Source organism: Linepithema humile, chromosome 6 (genome assembly GCF_040581485.1).
Source record: "Linepithema humile isolate Giens D197 chromosome 6, Lhum_UNIL_v1.0, whole genome shotgun sequence".
In the NCBI taxonomy this organism is placed as follows: domain Eukaryota; kingdom Metazoa; phylum Arthropoda; class Insecta; order Hymenoptera; family Formicidae; genus Linepithema; species Linepithema humile.
Window position 1 is genome coordinate 6591146 of NC_090133.1, and position 21387 is coordinate 6612532.

The 21387-nt window shown below is 42.8% G+C and overlaps 1 protein-coding gene across 6 annotated transcripts; it reads left to right on the forward strand.

Moving 5' to 3' along the window:
- The first annotated feature begins 937 nt into the window (after positions 1 to 937).
- LOC105678226 (unconventional myosin-IXb-like) lies at positions 938 to 20268 on the forward strand. Of its 6 annotated transcripts, XM_012377378.2 has the most exons (16): positions 938 to 1426; positions 1702 to 2011; positions 3375 to 4299; positions 4370 to 4671; positions 4764 to 5381; positions 5460 to 5758; positions 5821 to 6080; positions 6164 to 6471; positions 6546 to 6883; positions 6979 to 7039; positions 8024 to 8356; positions 9274 to 10191; positions 10267 to 10350; positions 10418 to 12645; positions 12733 to 13740; positions 13967 to 20268. In XM_012377378.2, exons 4-16 carry the CDS (start codon positions 4379 to 4381, stop codon positions 14062 to 14064), a joined length of 6846 nt encoding a protein of 2281 aa, XP_012232801.1. In that variant the 5' UTR covers positions 938 to 1426; positions 1702 to 2011; positions 3375 to 4299; positions 4370 to 4378; the 3' UTR covers positions 14065 to 20268. The 6 variants fall into 6 exon arrangements, with proteins under 6 accessions (XP_012232801.1, XP_012232800.1, XP_012232803.1 ...); XM_012377377.2 differs by having other exon boundaries at positions 938 to 2011; XM_012377380.2 differs by lacking the exon at positions 1702 to 2011.
- Positions 20269 to 21387: the final 1119 nt, after the last annotated feature.

The window sequence follows — 21387 nt, forward strand, 5'->3', positions numbered from 1 at the left end:
TTCCCGTAATAATTTTCATATCATTCCATCTGACAGTGTCCACCCAATCCTGCGTCTTTGTAAAGCGAGTGGTATTTTATAATAATTGCGACGCGCATTAAAAGTAACGTACATATTAATTAACAAAGATTATGTTAATAGATTAGATTAAGACATTATATTAATAGGTTATATTTGCATATTGTCGCGTCGGGTTACGCTCAGAATCGCGTATATCCTGTAGATGTATGTATGTGTATGTGTGTATGTGTGTGTGTGCGCGCGCGCGCATCACCAGTCCAATGAATTCCCTTTTATCGATATTTCTTTTAACCTATAGTTGACCGGCTATTGCCCGTGCTGCGCGGGCCGATTGCTTTTTAAAAAATGCAGGAACCCGTTCGGACGGTTCAATGCCGTAAACGGGCCAAATGGAAAATAACGCGGACATGAAACGAGCCGTCGTGTGTGCTCCTCCGCCGAGCTAATTTCTCAGATTGCGAAAGCGCTTGCCCGGGCTTTATCGAATATCTATTTTCGCGAAGCTGACTGCGCCAGTAAAGAGGTGTAAAGCGTTTTTTTTTCAGAAATATTTAACACTAGCAACAGATCTGTTTTGCGAAAAGAGAAGTAAGGTTAAAAACCTATCGAACGCAAAACCTAACATGACTCTCATAAACCCATCGATTCTGAGACATTCCGCATGAGATGCTTCTCACTCGCATATAAATGTGCAGTCACATTTCTTATAATAACGCTTATTACTATCAAGTGCGTTATAATTGTTATATACATACCATTTTTCTCGGAAGTCTCATCTCCAAACCATGTCTTTCGCGCGCGCGTCATCAACGGACTGATCGCGCCCTCTCTTTGACATTTAGCTTTTAATCTGTCGGTAATCAAATCCTGGTTCGAATACGCGCTAAACTAGAAGGCTAATCGCGCGCCTGCGCAAGATGGCATCATGGGTCCACTGTCGAGTCGATAACGACGTTATGACGTATCACCGTCCGAGTGATTCGGTGCGATGACAATTACGCATCGACCCAATGACGTGTCGAGCGATATCGATTACACCCACCTTTATTCGGGCAACATGTATCAGATTTGATCGCTGCCAGGTGAGATCACGGAGCGACGGAGTGACGTGCATCGTGCATTGGCAAAGGTTTCACCGTGTCAGCGACAGACGGCACTCTAAAAAGCATTCATCGTCCACGTTCGAATGGCAGAGGCGCATCGGCGACTGGTCACGTCGCGGCGCTTGCACGACCAATCGGCAGCCGCCGGTGCGTACCACGTGATCAAAAAAATCGAAATGGTGGACGTATCGGGACGCAGGATCCCGTGCAGAGACGAAGGACGATAAACCTGGGCAAGGGTCCGTCATCCGTGTCATCGGTGACCGTGTGTCAATTCCCGCGGCGGACGAGCGAGCTATCGCGTGAGTAGCCGCGGCTGGGAGGTGAATCGTCGCGATTTCGGAGCGCGTCGCGGCCCGCGGCCAGGCCGGTGTGCGCGTGCAAATCTAATTCATCCGACAGTGCCGATCGTTTACGCGTGTTTACCGAAGTGTCAATCCGCCCGTATTGTAGGCGCGCGTGTGTCTGGCATCGTCTCCCTCGTGCCTCCTGGACCGCCTGGTCGAGGGAAACGGTGGCACGATTAACGCGGGTGCGGCATTACCGCAAGTGAACCGAGTATCGTTCCGATTTTCAGTGTTCTTTGAAGCGAGAGAGCGAACGAGTGAGCGAACAAGCAAGCGAGAGAGAAAGAGAGAGAGAGAGAGAAGAAAGAGTGAGAGAGATAGAGTGAGAAGAAGAAAGAGAGAGGGACCCGCGAGCTGTGCGACTCTCGGAAAGCGGATGCGAAAGGGGAAAGAGATCGTCGTCGAGCCTCGAGGACAAACGGTAGCTTTTTCACGCGACGGCGGGCACCTGGCCCGCGGCAGCATGTCCGAGTGTTCGCGGGCCCCGCTGCTCCTGGAGGACGATGCGTCGCGACGTGGATCCTGCGACCGACGAAGGAGGTAAACACCGCCTGCAAAAGTATCGCAAGGTCGAGCGTGTGTGTATGCTCGCTCTTCGCGACACGAACGAGCGAAAGAGCATGCACGCATGCACGCCTTACAATGATACATTCTTTCGCGGTGATATCGCGCAACGGGTGTCCGCGATTAGCCTTGCCTCGGAAATTCCTGCGAATTTAAGCACGGTTTATCGTGCTGACGTTCGCGGACCGTTTCTGACGGCTGGCATAGTCCGCGACCCGTCAATCCGCGCGGCAGGATCGAGTGTTACTTCCACGAATGTCACAGAGCCGTCAACACCCGCTGACGGGACGAAGAGGAAGCAAGCGCGTATCGCGGAAACCAATCTCCTCGCGTTCCTTTGTAAGACGTATACGCGATCAATTTGTTTCCGATTCACCGAGAGCCCCTGGACCGCGACCGCGGACAGTATTCTCGGGACGACGATGTTTTTCTCGTCGTGACAAAGCGGTTATTTGTGTGAATGTGAGAAAAACGTCCAGAGTGGAAGAGATATTTTTAAAGTCGGCTGAATCAACTCTGCAGCGAAACACACATGTTTATTTATATATCGCGTTCAATGAGCTGAAGTGAAATTCTCTGCTGGCAGTAGATTTTATGACACAGCTTTCATAGAAAATGATTGAAAAGTCAATTATACTTATTGTTGCTTTTATCCGTATTCAAGCTTACGACAGACACAGTACTGGCCCAATGCTGGCTGCTGGACTTGTAGTACTGATGTGGTACTGGATAACAATAAAGGATCAGTATCGAAAGAATATTGGTGTTCTAACCAATATAATGTTATAACAATGTTACAATAATGTTATAACAATGTTATAACAATGTTATAACCACTATTGGCGATACAAAGTTTGTCAGTCAGAATAATAACAACATTTTACCAATGTTGGCCCAGTACTGGCTAGTACAACGACCAGGAGCATAACTATATACTAACTCTGGATCAGTAATGGCAGCTTGAATATTAATTCAATTGATTACGCTATTATAACAAGCCATTCTAATAACTGACTTCCTCCTACATGATTTGGTGTGCGTTCTATCTTGATGCTTATTTAAAATAGAAATGCATTTGTTCTATTTCTGCTATGTCCGAAAGAGAGACTATTATTGTATCTAAAATCAGGATTGATTTATTTGATTTATTACATGTAACCTGATTCCTCTTTCTATATTAACTGGAAATATCAACCATTTCCGTAGCATGATATTGGACATCTATAAATTTTAATTATATTGTGTGAATTTATAAATGATAATAAATACCTATAATGTAATTTATTGCCTGTAGTTTATATATAAACTTTGCATTAATACATTATGTATATTTTTTCAGATAAAACAGCTTTCTGGCTAAGAAAAAGCTTTGTGCAATAGATGAAAATGAGACAGCTACAATTGTAAACTATTGCAATAAATATGCTGAAATACTCCGAAGACACGAGAATAATTACAATACGCTGAGGAAGACCTTGGATTTTTTGTCAGAACAAGGAAATTGAGTTACTGCCTATCAACAAAAGCACACCCACGCTTGTTACCTGTTCAGTGTATGTCATGATAATAATTTTAATGGCTGTCAGGTTTCAATAAGCAGCTCGTACTAAGCACATGATATTCAAATAAAACGGCTCTCCTACAACTGCACAAATACTCCAACTCTTAATGAACAAATCAGGAACAAGGACCTATGAAATTGACTGAATCTACGTAAATCTAAAGAGAATGAAATAATTCTAATAACTCTATTTTATTACACTAATAATTATTAACCACAACGGTTGGAATACTCTACGATATTCTGTCCTAATAGATCACATTATTCTATAACGGACTTGAGGAAGACCTAAGAATAATTTGGAAGGGCTTTACAATTTCTTATTAATATGCTTTATGACCAGAGAAGATACTTGCAAATTTTTATTTTGTCAGATTTATTTTTAAAGCTTTGAGTGGATATAAATAATTAAATATTGATTAACTCTTGAGATTTAGCCAACTGGCAAGTGTAAACTTGGCAAGAGTAAACTGAATAATCCAAAATTACGACAAGAATATAGTATAATCAATGTGTGTAAATAAACATAAACACTGATATCATACCATTGCAAAAAGTTTGTGAAACAAAATGTATAATAATTATTTTAAACGCTTAAATGAGTGGTTGTATATAACGAGTAAGCAAAAAGAAGGGGAAACAACGTATTTGAAATACTGTATAGATGATAGAGGATATATTTGTTAATCCTCTTAAGTACAAGGTACGTTGTTAAGTTGTAGTAATCTAACTTGTAAAATGGAGATTGTTCTATTTATCAATTATGATCTCAGGGTTAAAAAATGGACAACAGTGCGTCTGGTGTAGTGCAAGTATTTGTGGGTGAATGGAGCCCTGAATATGAGGCACTGTCTATTAAAGCCACGAAACAGACTTCATCGGCCGAGATAGTGGAATGTATTATTGAAAGACTCAAGCTGGTTGACGCTTCTGTTTCGAATGGCTATGAATTAGCAGAAGTAGTAGGAAATTCTGTTGGGCAAGAATGCAAGGAAAGGAGGCTTGGTCCTACTGAATGTCCTGTGGCACTGATGTTACTGTGGCCGAAAAATGATACTCAGCAGGAGTACTACAGGTCTGTTAAATTTCGATATAATAATTACGTTTTACTGTTATATTAATTTCAGGTGATTTCTCACAAAATAATTTTTGCATTTAAACTTCCAGATTTTACTTACGAAAGAAGCAGCCAGATTATTTATGGTCTGACAGTAGATTTCCTATGGATCCTCAACTTCTAAAGGACTATTTTAATAGATTCCTTTATCAACCACGCGACAAGGAATATCCAGATCTGTGTCAGCTTCCAGATTTGAATGAGCAAACGCTATTGGATAATCTGAGGGCGAGGTTTCTGGCTGGCAATATATACACTTACGTTGGCAGCATACTGATCGCCCTGAATCCATTCAAATTTTATCCTATCTACAATCCGAAATATGTAAAATTGTATCAAAACAGAAGATTGGGGCCAGATATACCTCCGCATATATTTGCCATAGCCGATGCAGCTTATCATTGTATGCTTAAGGAAAAGAAGAATCAGTGTATCGTTATTAGCGGGGAAAGCGGTTCTGGTAAAACGGAATCAACGAATTTCTTGTTGCATCATTTGACAGCACTCAGTCAAAAGGGTTCGCATGGTAGCGGAGTGGAGCAGACGATACTCAGTGCTGGGCCCGTTCTGGAAGCATTTGGCAATGCGAAAACGGCACACAACAATAACAGCAGTCGTTTTGGCAAATTTATCCAAGTAAATTACAAGGAAAATGGAATGGTCCACGGGTATGTTTTGCAATGCAATAATGCACACTCTAAATATAAAGTGTGAAATAGAGATGACGTTTGAAATGTGTTTTACAGCGCCGTGGTTCAGAAATACCTCCTGGAGAAATCAAGGATTGTCTCTCAAGGACGAAATGAAAGGAATTATCACGTGTTTTATTACCTGTTGGCCGGCGCGAGCGAGCAAGAAAAACAACTGTTACACCTGGAGAGCTGTGATCGGTACAATTACTTAAACAAAAGCGGTTGCTACGGATTGGAGAATATTGACGAACGGCACGAATTCTCGAGATTAAAGCAATCTATGGAAATGGTGGGCTTCACAGCGGAAAAACAAAGGCGGCTCTTCGCTGTTCTGTCAGCAGTCCTTTTGCTAGGTGATTACTGAATCGCCCGTATCGCGTGCGTCACCGAAATAACACTTATTCTCATAATTCAGGTAACGTTGAGTTTCAACCAAGAAAGTCGTATCACCATCACGACGAAGCCGTAGGCGTTAAAAATCCAGAAGTAGTAGCACTGATATCGGAACTTCTGCGAGTCAAGCAAGAAACTTTGTTGGCTGCGCTCACTGCTAAGCGTGCAAGAGCTTCTGGAGAGACTTTAGTTATTAACTACAGACTTCCCGAAGCGATTGCGGCACGTGATGCCATGGCGAAGTGTTTGTACGGAGCCCTATTTGACTGGATCGTGTTACAGGTAATAGAAATGCCCTCATTTGCGGAAATCAATATAGTTATTAGCTGCACAGTACATCAAGTAAACGATATCGCTTTTATCAGGTGAACCACGCACTGCTTTCCAAAAAAGATACCCTGAGAGATCATCAAGGCAATAGTATAGGTGTATTAGATATATTTGGCTTTGAGGATTTCAAGACGTGCAACAGTTTCGAGCAACTATGCATCAATTATGCGAATGAACAGCTACAGCATTACTTTAATCAACACGTTTTCCAATACGAGCAACGAGAATATAGAAAGCAAGGAATTAGATGGACAGACATAGGATACAGTGACAACTCCGGTTGTCTCAATCTCATCGAAGGAAAACCCAACGGGCTCTTGTGTCTCCTCGACGATCAATGCAAGTTAGTATTGTCTTGAATATTTCTCAATTTTAAGACCATATACGTTTCGAATATTTCCGAATATTATTTTGCAGCTTTCCTGGCGCGACAAACGAGACGTTGCTACAGAAATTTAACACTGTGCACAAAGAGAATCTATTCTACGAGGCGCCGCAGCGCCGAGAAGCGGCTTTTGTTGTACGTCATTATGCCGGCTCAGTTAAATATCAAGCTTCTAATATGAGAGAAAAGAATCTAGACTTAATGCGGCCCGACGGCGTAGTCGGGGTACTAAAAAATTCTTCCCTTGCCTTTGTGCGGGAGTTGGTCGGCGCTGACCCGGTCGCCGTATTCAGATGGGCCATATTACGGGCCTTCTTTCGCGCTCATTTTGCGTTTCAAGAAGCCGGTCGAGCGCACAGGCACGGTAGAGGTGTGTATTGGAATGCGATATAATGGCGATTAAACGCGCCGATGCAAAAAATTAATGAAAATGTATGTTTTTTTTTTTTTTCTTTTTTCTTTCAGTTGATGGAAACAAGACATCAGTGCAAAACAGATACAGGACACCCAACGAGAATTTGATAAGGTAACGCTTAAATTTTTTTAACTTGCTAATCTAATAATATTTTTATACATAGGAACAGTCAGAAAAAAAACAGTATTAAATGCTTTCTGTAACCTATAACACAGAGCAAGATATATTAGTATTAATTGAGAATTGTAAGAGGAAAGTGCTGATGTTGTTACGCTTGTCTTTTGAGTATGTTTGATCTGTATATTGTCTCATCTACGGAGTATGAATCTACGTTGTGCGTCAATAATACATGCATCACGCTGACGAAAGTTTTGGTGTTTTATAAACTAAGGCAAATCTTTATTATATTTATATTGGCCATATGTCTTTTGTCCCTTTGTAGCCATCTTGTGACGTTGTCGGCCGTCAATCTAACTATTAACCGAATTGCGTAAGTGGTCTTTTGATCCACTGTATGTGTAATTTTGGCAATTACATTTTGTTAATGCGTCCCATGGATTTACAACAAATTCTATACTAATATATATATATTTATATATATATATATATATATATTAATGACCTCAGCGAAATTATTTTGCGGAATATCTAACTGAGTCAATTTGTAAATCCATATATTTTTGCTCCAATTCTGTGTGTCTCTACAGGTTTTATTTAGATTTATGTTTGCACTTCTCTTGTATTAGTCGTTACTAGAATGCAATTTTCATGACATTCGCCATACCAATTACATTCTACCATTTTGATGCTCCTCTTGCTACTGTACTTGAGCATGATTCATGACGCAAAACTTAGTTCCTTTTTATACAGTTTTATACAGTTCATGTCGATCATCTCAGTTTTTCTCCTTTTATATTTAAATCATTCATCAATGAGACATTCCTTGAGAAAATCATATGTAAAGCTCGGGTACAAGCGGCCGAAAAAAGCACATTAAAAATAAGAACTGTCTTGTAAACGTAAACTTAGTCAAATTAATCATAAGGAATATTCGTCGGTCGACGAAACAAAACTAAGGATCAGAGAATTTTTCAGTTCGCACAAACATACTCGTCCGCCAAGTTATCAGAAGCAGCGCAGTGTGTGTTTATCACCGGCCACTACTCCTCCTGCCACATTATCTTCCATACAAATCGAAAACAACGACAATATAAACAACAATCGCCTATCGTGGCCACAGTTTAGAAACATTAATCAGACGCAACACCCGTCAAACGCTACATCGGCGAAGGGCGGTTACATAGCACGGGGCAGGGAAGACCAGCCCCATAGTAATAATAAATTCAGACGAGATACTCACACACCGCTAGAGAGGGTGCTTCCAAAAGACGAAGCAAACGTCATGGAACGCGCTAATCAAATTGTCATGTATGTAAAAAACGTATCTATTAGATACTCAATTAAGAATTTAATTTAAGCTACAGAAAACTACTGTCGCACCACAAGCCAAGATTAGTATACGCTCTATAGCAATTCCGGGTTGGTAATGGGTTTCCTTTCTGTAGGTAATAGCATTTTTGTAGGCCATTAATATATGCAAAACTGTACCGTGGCTTTATTCATTTTTCTTAATTTCTCAGTGACATTCCACATGCATCTCTGACGATTAGAAAACCTCGCATTATCATAGAATCATTTGTCATTAGATCTAGTTTATTGTCCGTCAATTTTGCAGTTGTTCCCGATATGTCATTTGATAATAGTTGCTGCATGCTGAGTGTTTTGCAAGTTTCTTGAAAAAGTTTCATTGTTTTTTACAACAAAATGCATATATCTAACTTAGAGTACATGCTGTGATTATTGTTATAACCATGAGTAATTTGTATAGTACAAGATATAGTGCAACGCGCTAGCAAAACAAATTCATTTTCTTATCATAAATTAATCAGATTTTGCATTGATATTTTATTTATGCCATTATCGTAACATTATCTATCGGACATTTCTTATAATGCTGAAATAATAGGTACTACTATACTTAAGCTTCTTATGTTTCTCACTATAACTACTGACTCTCTTCTCTGTGTATATTATACTCCGCCAATTTTCTATTATCTTACTTTTATATTATGTATTTAATAGATATATATAATTTTAACGCAAAACACTACTGGTTGAAATGTGACTAGAGTGTAGCTCCTTCTCCTGGATATATAGAATTATTATTATAGAATATCAAGTGTGTTGTATGTGATTTTCACATACTGATAATAAAGATACGGTAACGGGAGGAGGGGCAAGAAAACGCTGAATTGTTGCGAATTTTAGCATGGGAATGTTTACAGGAAAAATAAATCATTCCGGCCAAGGGAACGCGGCAAGAAAGGTCTGAAAAATCTGCAAACCGTGAAGACACTGGCTGGAAGAACCCAGAGTTACGGCACTGGGCCGGGGAAGGCCAGAAAACAACCTATGACCGTGTCTGCGCAATTTCAACAGAGTCTGCACAGTCTGATGGACACTCTGAACCAGGCTAATCCCTTCTTTATTAGGTGCATTAAGAGTAACGCCAATAAAGTACCAAATGAATTCGACGAGGAAACTGTGCAGAGGCAGCTTCGTTACACGGGAATGTTGGAAACTGTCAGGATAAGGCAGGCTGGCTTTAACGTGCGATTGACGTATGAGGAATTTATACAGCTCTATCGAATGCTATTGCCCAAGGGTCTTCTGAGCTCGCAGTCCGACGTGAGGGACTTTCTGCTGACGCTCAATCTTAACAGGGACAATTATCAGCTGGGCACCACCAAGGTCTTTCTCAGAGAGTCCGAAAAAATCAAACTGGATATCGAGCTCCATCAGCAAATCATAACGAGCATCACCACCATACAGAAATGGTTCCGCGCTTGTCTGGAGAGGAGAAAATTCCTGAGACTGAAGAACGCGGTTGTGCAAATACAGTCCTTCTGGAGAATGGTGAACGCGCAGCGACTGGCTCAAGTTCTTCGTACGAGAACCGAAGCCGCGCTGCATATACAAACTGCTTGGAGGATGTACAAGCAACACAGCTGGTACAAAAAGTTGAAATCGTCTGTGATTATCTTCCAGGCGTACGTCAGAGGCAATATCGCGAGAAAGAAATTTGATGAATTGAAAAAGCGGAAAAAACCTTTGCCGGATAAAGTTCAGGAAGTCAAGGAAACTCCGGAATACAAGGAGCTTATATATGATAAAATATGCGCCAAAGATCGGGACAGTGAAGAGTAAGTGTTACTCATACGTTTATATATCGTAACGTGACGTAATTGTTTTTTTAACAATTTTATTTTAATACACAGGTTGTTCACGGAAGATCGGAGTCTAACGGAATACGGCGTATCGCCTCTAAAAATAGAATCTCAAAATCGGGTCACGCCAGTAAGGTAGGTATCAAAAAAAAGTTTCATTTCACAATCGGAGCATTTGCGAGAGTTATCGATTTTTTCGCAGGAGCGATAACGCGCATCGGGACAACGCTGTGGACATAAGCATCCCGTATTCCAGACGAAAGCTCACACTCAACAAGCGAATTTTGCACGATGCGACGTTGAAGAACACAGAAACGTATCATCCCGACGAGATCGCGGAGCGCAAAAGTAGCCTCGAAAGTTTAACGAGTCTGAGGAGTTACGAATCTCAAGCTAGCGTCAATAGTTCGGAGTCGCAGGACAATTCCGTCTCGAAACCCGTCCCGAGCACAAGAACGAAGCGCACCGATCATTCGCCTGTGATCATGCCGAATGTAAACCTGATGAACGCGTCCAGCCGACTGTCCTCGGTGAGCCGGAGAACCGACAGCTCGTCGACGGGATATAGTGACGGTGAGACGGAAGGCGAGTCGCCGAGTGCCGTGCAAAGTGCACCGCCTGTTTTCAACACGAGTCCGCCGTACGTCGGTTCGCGCGACATCAAGTATCACACCACCAACGTAAACTTGACGCACAGTCCGAATTCGGACATCTGGCGTCGTAGAGCAGACTACTCGCCCGCTAATTACAGCGATTACTTTATGTCGGTACCTCAAAAAGCGACCGTCACTCGTTCGCCGAACGTTTCCCACTACAAGCATGTGCCGGATAGCGTTTTCGAACAAAATCAACAAGAGATGCCTAACGAAGCGTCGAACTATAATGTGAAACTTGACGCCAGTAATCGCTTTGCTCAGATGGAAAGTTTGACAAGCCGACAGCAACGTAGGCGTAGCGATAACAGCGTACCTGATGAACGCTTGGAGAATGTTCCGATATCGCCGGCGAAGCGAGAGCACGGACTTATCAAGAATGTGAAAGATCTCAGTTATTTACGGCGACAAAATTCAGAAGGAGATACTAGGATAAAAATCGTAGATGATAATGTTATGAAAAGCACAGTATTGAGAGGTCCGTCTCCGAAGGATAAGAATTCACGATCGAAAGAAAAATACGAGCCGGACGTGCCGGTGAGGAGCGCTAGACGAAACAGGCCATCGAGGGAGGTCCAATGTCGATCAATGGGCGAAAGCGGAGTCGAGACGAACGCCGAAACGCGAAATCTGCTTCTCGGCACGATTAAGGAAAGCGATTTAAATAAGACGACGAACGTATGGTCGCGAAAAGATTATCCGCACGAAACTACTTCTCGATCCGTCACGGATTGGCCCATGAACAAGAATGAAGCTACGCATAAGGGGCAGCAGGCCGGTAAACGCATGAGATCCAACGCGATAACGAGCCTGGAGCTGCGAAGAAGAAACTCCGATCCAGCCACGAAGATCTCGGGCCTGAATGAGGATAAAATCGGAACAGATACCAGTCCAAACGATCTCAAACTTGCGCCCGGCATGAATCTTCTCGAGTGGAAGGGCAACAATTTATTCACCTTGGCCGGCCATCGTTTCCGAAAAGTGGCGAGATTCGCGAAGGACGACGTCTGCGTGTGTTGTCACGAGAAGATGGACGCGTTCGTGACGCAGGGCTACAAATGTGTCGATTGCAAGCAGCTATATCACGTGAAATGCATACAAAACGGCGGAGTATTGAAGATGCCCTGCTTATTAGCTAACACACCGAGCAGACGGAAAAATCGAAAACCACCGCGCACGCCGTATGACACTGCGAAGCAGACGGTCGCGTCCAAGTTTAGTCTGACCGGCACTTCGGCCTTCTCCGACAGCACAGACAAGATCATTTCCGACGCTAAGGAGTTGGCACTGATGCAAGATTTTATCACCAAGAAAATTTACGTAATGGAGGGTCAGGGAGAAGGACGGAAGCCTAGCGAGGTGGACCGCGTTTTTAAGCAGGCTCTCAGGAAATTTAAAGACGATCTGGTGATCACGTATAGTGTCGCCATACAGCAAGGCGTGGAGGGCAACATCAAATACACCGATCTGATCGCCAATTTTCTTCACGTCATGGAAACCGTATGCAAGCAAGAGAATACGAGGGAGGACTTCCCCGTGACAATGGGCGTGAATGCATTCAGAGGTTTTATGAATGAATTCATGACGATTGTTAGAACCGAAGCTCCTGAAAAACAAAGCAAGAGCAAGCGGAAGAAGGAGAAGAAACGAAAGCAGGAAGAGCCCATACGACACGGCAATCACACGTTCCAGTTGACGATCATCAACATACCCACCGCTTGCGAGGTCTGCACGTCTTTCTTCATGTGGCCCATCGAGCGAGGACTGGTTTGTCAGAGTAAGTAATTTGCTCGAACTTGCGATAAACTCGTTACACTTGTTTTGTCGGCGATCACAATTTGTAATAAATATATCCTGCTTTCAGATTGCAAATTGACGTGTCACAAGAAGTGCTACACGAAAGCAGCGGCGGACTGTGGCAAAGACGGTGCGTCGTCCGAAATAAACTCGCGCAAGGTGTTCGGTGTACCGCTGTACAAGCTCGATTGCGGCGATGGCAAGGTACCGCTCGTGGTGGATCGACTGATCACCACGATCGAAATGCACGGTCTTTACACCGAGGGTATATATAGGAAGAGCGGTGTTAGTTCCAAAGTGCGGGAGCTCAAGGTGAAGATGGACGAGGGCGATTTGGAGAGGGTAGATTTCGAGAACTATCAAGTGCACGTTCTAGCGGCGGTACTGAAGAGCTTCTTCAGGGACATGCCGGAGCCGCTGCTGACTTACGAATATTACGATGACTTCTTGCACGCGGCGAATTTGACAGATCCGCACGACCGAATCAGCACGCTCTTTGCCATACTAAAGAAATTACCGAAACCGAATTACGATCTGATGGAACGCTTGATCGTTCATCTGGCGCGAGTGGCGCGACACGAGGTGGATAACAGAATGTCGCCGTCAGCTCTGGCGATCGTTTTCGCGCCGTGCATCCTCAGAACGAATAGGACGCTGCCCGCGCAGGACTCTCTTCAAGACGTGGGCAGGCAGACGCGTTGCGTCGAGACAATCGTGCAAGAGAAACTAAGAGTCGTTAGAGCAACGCTAGCGGACATAAATACTCTCGAATCCGCCTGTCACACGGCGACTCATCGACTCTCCAGTTTACGATCGTCCAAGATCTTCAGTCCGGAGGAGTTAAATGTGGCCGCTGCGAGCGCTGCGGGACGGGCGGGCGGAATGGATCGTGACAGAGATCGAGGAGACGAGGAAGAGGCGCTCCTCGTCGATCACATACAAGAGATCCAAAAAGAGAAGGCCCTGTTAACGTCTACTCTGCCTAGCCTAACAAGAGCTTCCTCGGACGATGATCTACTCTTATCGGCTACGGATCTGGACGATGGCTCCCTTGACGACCTTCTTCCCTCTGCGGGTAGGTATTTTTTTAACAGCTGGTTTAAATGTGCTAATTAAGCAACGCAAAGAATAATTTCGCTATCTATTCTGGCAAAAATTCGTTAAAAAATTATTTGCTTAATTTAATTATATTGAACGATATCTTAAATATCTTTGATTCGGCATGAAAAAGTTCGCGGATACTGAAAAAGTTAAGTAAGATCTAAGATTTTTTGAAAAGACTCCTCTTTTATTGATTACAGACGGACTCGTAAGGAAAAAGCCCGTCCAAAGGCAAACTTCGTCAGACAATTCGTTTCCAACGATCATCAATATGGACGACGACATGGTAATGGTATGAACATCAGCTGCGAATAACTTTACGCACTCTCTTAAACGATCACATTAATTCAACAGATAAGTACGATGTGTCGTGTTAGGGCGGCGAAGCAACGATTTGAATCGTTGCTTCTGTCAGCGAATTATTAGTATTTTGAGATTTCTTAGAACGCAATTATAGATAGTTCTCGTAATTTGTTGACTCCGTAAAAAAAATTTAAATGTGCGACTGAAATAATTTCATCTTTCTGTTGAAGCCAATAGAGATATTACAACACTATTTCATATAGTGTACGATAGGAGAGAACTTGCACAACTTTTAATTTTGCCACGTCATTTTATTCTCAATGCATTCCTCTTTTTGAAGACTGTCAAAGTATTTAGGCGCAAAACGTTTCGTTCATCTATATAGATCCTAAAAGAAATGTTATTCGATGCGCCGCTTTACACATTTTAAATGTAAGAAATAAAAACACAAAACTAGAAAGTATTTAAAAAAAAAAGTGTACTGCTCTATATATATATATTTTAAGAAAATTCTGCTTGTCAAAGTGATGAGGGAGTCATATCGAATTACTTGTTTTATAAATTTTACGTTCATAAAAATGTAATTTATTGTTGCACCGTGTTGCAATTCTCGGTAAACTTTTTTTTTTACAGAGAATCTTTCTAACATATTCGTGTGTAGATGCGCTGTTCCTTTAGAACTATTCGTTTAGCATTAGTAGATCTGCTACTTGAAAAAAAAAATCATCTCTTCCCAAAGGATCTACTTGTCACGTTCGAGTAGGATCGATAATCGACTGCCTTAAATTCCTGCGAGATAATTTTATTGTATTGCGTTATGATATCCGACGATACGATAGTCGATTGAAAGCGATTAGGTTTAGACGCAGGAGTTTGAGGGACGGCCAAGAGAAAGAGGAAACCAAAACGTAGTTTGTATATATTATGCATTTAACAATTTCATAATAATCTGTTATTATTGTTAAATTTACGAGAGACGATTTAGGGAGAATCGACAATGCGAAAGAAAAGGGGTGAAAGAGATTTCGATCTCGCGTAATAGAAGTCTCTATCCAATAAGGATAATCAGATCAGGTCCCCACTTACGTATCGCGAACTTAATTGAATTCCCCTGCGAATTAATAGTTACGCTTGATGATGATCCGAGATAGAATTGGTCAGTGAATTGAATCCGTCTCTTTTATTTCTTTTCCCGGGCACTGAGTTGGTAACCGAATATAACGATATTTTCAACTACAGTTGGGATACAATAGATGGAAAATGTATCATTACGGGCACGAGGTTGACCTACATAGATCCTTTATTCATTATTTCTGATGTATCATGTTACTGTAGAGCACATACATCATACATTTTGTTGCGTCCAATCACCAAAGACTCGTGCGCAGTTATTTTTTCATTCTTATATTTTTTTATGTCAATCCAATATTTTTTTACCTCGCGTACGTTACCCGCTTTTTAATATTGAAGCGTCCTATATTTTTAATTGCCTCCGTGTATACTTTGCAAGAATGGAATTTATATTTCCGTCCTTTTTCTCGAGTAGATCGATAGATACGTTTGCGCGGCAGGTGAATATTTTAAGTTTCGTATATCGGCAATCGATGGTGAGGCAAAAACTTCCTTTTCCGTTCAATTAAATCCCGTCTTTGAGTACTGGACCACGCGCGACTTTTATCCGGATAACTTTTAGGATTAAGTCAAATAATAAAGAAAAAAAATATAGAAAAGTGGGAAAAAAGACAAAAGAAAAAAAGAAAATTGTTCGTTCTTCCAGAGAGTCTTTTCTTTCTCAGCTCGCGGAGTCCATCCCCGCGTTTTACATTCGTTTTTAAGAATAATCGGCTCGGCGATGACGAGTATCCAAAACGATTATCACGTCACATCTCGCGATCTTCGATCGTTTTAGACGTTTCTAAGGAAGCGAGACGAGACTTGAAATTGCCTTTTTACAATTCGATAAGTTTTACGAGATGTAGCTAAGGTGAATCGTTATGAAATCGTCTTCACTTTGCGTGGGAAGGGGAAAAGGGGAGGGAGGGTGGGTGGGAAGGGGAGGATAAGTCGTAGTGTTATGTAAATGTAATGTTACCTTTCTCATCTAAAGCCATGACATTGTGCTCTCGCGGTACATAAACGCTATGACTTCGAGGCGAAACGATCTTTTTAACGTGGAAAAATTTCATATATACTAGAAGATATATATATATTTTCGTTACGTCCACCGAGTGGGAGTTCCAGTGTGTGTCGTCCGTTCGTATGTTAAATCCGCGAGTGTTAAACCGCGCTGGTTTCGTCCGTCGTATATGTTTTGAGAGAATCTTTTACGCAACTGTTTCGTCGTTTCGTTGACTTGTTTGTTTCCCGACGCAATGCGGTCAACTCGAAGATTGATTTCGCTGTTTTTTTTTTGTTTTTTTTTTTTTTTTTTTTTTTTCCCCGGCTAGTCTGTTGTTACTATACGATGTCGCAAATATATCGAATTGTTGATTTATTTCTCGTCTGTGTCACGTGTGAATAATAATCTGAGTAATCTGAGTAATCTGAGTCTATATTCTTCGAGAATTTTATTAGGGTGAAAAAGCGCGCAACGGTTGTAATAATATTAGAAAGTCGGCGACTATTACTTCGGCGCGGCAGAACTGGGTTAATCGTAAGATTAAAAAGAAAAGGATAAACTAATTATCGTTGTACATGTAAAAGTATCATCTATACGCAAACGCATACGCTTCTCTTTACTGGAAGGTGCTTCGGCGACTCGTTAGCGGGTACTCAAGCGAGCGAGAACCGAACCGGACCGATCGCGAAAGGAGGAATTTCCTCGAACGTCCCTTATTCGCGGAGCGAAAATCTCGAACGGCTGTAGAACAATAAAAGTCTGCAATAAATCCGCAATCCTCTTTCCCCGCAGAGGGCAATCAAGGTTTCCACAGCGTGTCTAATTAGAAGTAATTAAGAGCATAAAATATATCTACTCTCTCCGCCCGCGAATATCTCCTCGTTCGAGATTTTCGCGCGTATCTCGTCCGACGAAAGGGCGTTACGGGAGAGCAAGTCGGTTGTAATATCGTAAGGTCAGTGCGCGCAACAATTCTTCATGACAATATCGTTCCGCAGAAAGAAAGTCGCAATTCCGATATCCCGATAGCAGCTGCTGCAACGACGACGGTGATTCTCGCTCTTTTCTCTCCGCTAGACGCTCGGTCGTCTCTCTTGCGGTCCGCGCTGCTTCTCGCCTCGGTGTTCTCTTTTTCTTTTCCCGTCGTGCGAATCACGCGCGTCGGTGAAGCAGCTCGAGCTATGAACGACTTCTGCGTGGATCCCTCGGCCACGGGAATTGAGGTAGCAGCGAGCGCGTGTCGTGTCGTGTTGCGAATGTGGGAGAAACCGAACGGTGGGTGGTATCGGTTGCTGTACTACTCGGCTGAATTTTCGAAATACGCTTATTATAAATATAGGTAAAATATACGCTCGCTGCTGCGCATGGCATGAGCGTTGTGTGCGTGTGGCTGCGGTGAGTGTGTGTCCGACTCGTGTCCGATTCCCGTGTACGCCGACGAGTAACCGCGCCGATCTCTCCCCGTCCGAGACATTTCGCCGACGAACATATTTTCACTCTAAGTCTCGCTCTTTGCGATCGTTAGTAAGCGCGTCGCGGAATCTCGGAGCGAGAGGTCGGTCTCTCTCTCAGGGTCGACGCAGGTTTCTTAGGAAACAAAATGCAAGCAAAAGAAAAACAATCAAACAATAGACAGGAGAGAGACGAGAGAGACAACCGGAAGGGATAGTCTACTTCTCGGTGATCGTTGAGATATCGCGATATTAATGCTCTTCCCGTTTGTATCTTGTCGTAAATCATAAGTGCGACAGTGAGCAGGACGTCTGCCGATCCCTCGAATCATCGATATCGTTCTATAGAATATTTTATAAAATATATATATACATATATATATATATATTTTCTTGTATATATTTTGTGCTTATGAAAAATCCACTGCATTATATATATATATATATATATATAATCGAAAATATCTTACGTTTTATATATATTATATATATTAAAACGTAAGATATTTTCGATTAACGCGTGTAAAGTTAACTTAAAATTAAATTAAAATTGTTTAGAGGCGCAGCGGCGAGGTATGGACATCCTGCTCCTTATATTCATCTATGTGTAGCAGTGTGCCCGACAAAAAGGGTTTAGCAACAGTACTCTAATTCTTGTACGAACGAGTCTTCCTTAGCGAAAATTTCATCGTGTTTCATCATTGTCCGTTATAATTATTCATTTTCGATTTATTATAATTCGCAGGTTCTTAGTGTTGAATATTTCAGCACGATCGGATTTCGGACTTTAATTTCCGCTAAGGAAACGTCGAATGCGACTCGCTTGCAGAGTAACATCTACGCAGTCCTCTCGAAATAATCTGTATACATACATTTATTTTTCTTCGAATGAACGCGTGTACGTGAGAAAGAGATATATGTATATGAATCCGTGAATAATGCATATAAAGAAAATATATACATATAAATACAAAGTTATATATGTCTATGCATGTATGTGTATTACATTGTGTGTGTATGTGTGAGTGTGAGTGAGTGTGTGCGTATGCATATCGTAGGCATTTGCAGAAATGGTCGACGAACGTCAGCGTCGTTTCCCGCACGACGGCACGCCTCGATCGAGAAACGATGCGAATCACATGCACGATGGAGATTATAGACTTTTACTCACGCAGCGGCGGAACAATTTCGAGAGAGAAAGAGAGATACACACATGAGACACGATAACGAAATGTGCGCGAGGATGAAGAGAGAGCGAAATATATTCACTTCTTCGGTTTGTCGTAGCTCAAACAATCTTTACTCTCTCGCTCCGTTCTTCCGCTTCACTACACTCGCGATTTTTCACCCTGCATTCCTTTTCTCGCTTTACCAATGGCGATGCGTTATGATTCGAGGATCGGGATTCACGCGCGGCAAACGTCGATCGATCCTATGTTGATCTATCGAAGATAGAGCCGAAATTGACATCGAATTTTTCTCGTCGAATATGTCGCTTGCAGCCCACCCGACCCTTTCAATTCCATCTCTCTTCGCTTTTTTTTCCTCTCTTTTTTTTTTTTACGTGCGTTCGCACCCTAATAACCGAGAATCACCGTGGGCGAGATACCGTGAAATGGATCGAGGTGTAGGGCGGGTTCGACGGGAATCCCGGTGGGAGCGATAGAAGCGGTTTACGAAGCGTAACACTTACCTCTTCTTTTTCATCCCGAAACATCGATGCGATGTCGCGGGATCGCCGCGGGTCACGCGTACGCGATCGCGCGTAATTATTCGGAAATTGATACTTCAGGATCAATCGATGGTACGTACGAGCGACCCTTTTTCATCTTCGCGTGTCTACGGGAATAATAATTTCCGCGAGGAACAAAGGACACTGCTTCCCGCGCTTCTTCCTTCGATTGTCGGGGAAATACGCGCGGCGAAGGATCGTCGGCAGGCGTTTGACTCGGACATGCTTGAAGATGAAGATGGAATCGCGTTTGTGCAAATGGCGGTGACCGTTTTGCGATGAAAAGCTTTATAACTGATCGTTAGGGCAAAGAGAGAAGGCAGGAAGAAAAGGGAGGAGCAAAGAAGGAGGAAGAAGAGGAGGATCGAGCCCTATATCCTCTCGCTTCCTTTTTCGCGCGGCGAAGGAAGGCGATCGATTTCCGGTTTCCACCGGACGACGTGTATCGATCGTTTTCGATTCGGCACACAAGCGACAAGCGTCTACAGATCAAAACTAGACGGAGATTAAGAAAAAAGTGTCGAGAACGCGCGCCTTCTTCGGCGCGCGAGCGCAGCACCGTTAACCCGAGTACGCGCGCGCGCGCGCTCTTTTTACGTCCTTTATTTTTCGAGTTCGAGGATTTACCGATTTAGTCCGCAAGTCTGTCTGTCTGTCTGTCTGTCTGTCTGTCTGCGCAGCGTTTTACTTGTATGCTTGTCGAATGCGTAAATGTGTCTCCGAGTGTGTACTCGCGCCAGTGGCGGGCAAGGTTCGTGTATTGTTGGCGTGGGAGTGACGGTGAGCGTGGTTACTTCTCCGTGATCGACTGTAATTTTATATAATATTTGTAAGACAAATGAAATATTATGTACAGCATACCTGACACAGTAAATAAAAAAATAAGTATCTACCTTATATCTCTACGAATCGCCTCTTGTTTTTCTCTTTCTTCCTTTCGATGCCCCCGAATCGGAACGAACGGATCGCCCATGCGGAATCGACTGCGCGCGGTATAATTCAATTCATCACGCATATTATCGTTATGACGCTAATCTTTATTGTACCGATATCATCGGAATCAAAGCACTCGTAATACGCGCTTTAGGGGGAAACTGCAGGACATTCAGCACGCCGTACTCGTTATTATCGAGCCCGCTATTAAGCTAACGCATATCATATAATCTAATTAGAATTTCCATCAAATAGCGATTGTGAATTAGCGCGGATAAATTACCCACTGTGATCGACCCCGATGATACTCTCATTGCCTAATTAGATGCCGCTTGCGCATATTCGTTGACGTCTATTGAAATCGGTACATTCGTGTAATCGGTAATTTTGAGCCGCAACAACAATTATATTATATTTGCGATGCTTCTCGCGACACGATAAACAACTTGTTTTTCACACTTGTGCAATCGATTGCATGTGCAAGAAATTATTGAGAGAATCCACGTTTATTTCTGGTCTTATAATCTTCTGACAAAACCGAAAATATCATTTATCTCGAATTGAGAAACGCGTGCAAATTAATGGGACCAATTAAGAATCGACTTAATTAATAAGTTCTTAAATCATTTTCTTTTCTTCTCAGCGGCACCATTTATGTCTACCGACGATTCTTCCCACCCAATTAAGGACGTCGTTTCCTCAGATTTCCGAGGGAAAGCTTGCGGCCGAGGAATGGAAGAAATTCTGTGCGAGCGGCGCTGGTCCAGAACCAAAATCCCTCGCAACGACAGGACGAACGGTAATGTCCCTCGGCCGGCGGACAGAAATGAAATTCCGGTGATTTAGCTGTTCGAATTCACGGACACACACACAATCGCGAGGAGCGGTAAATTCTCCCGAAAAATGGTCCGCGTCGGTACTTCTTTCCCCGGTACGTGCGCCGCACCCTTTTCATCCCTTCGGCCTTTTCCCGATCAACTTCTGCTGGTCCCGCTGATCCCTTTTTATTGGCCCGAATGAGGTTTTTCCGACCGATCCCTCGATACACCCACTTCTCCCCCTCTCAAAAGATTTAAACGCCGA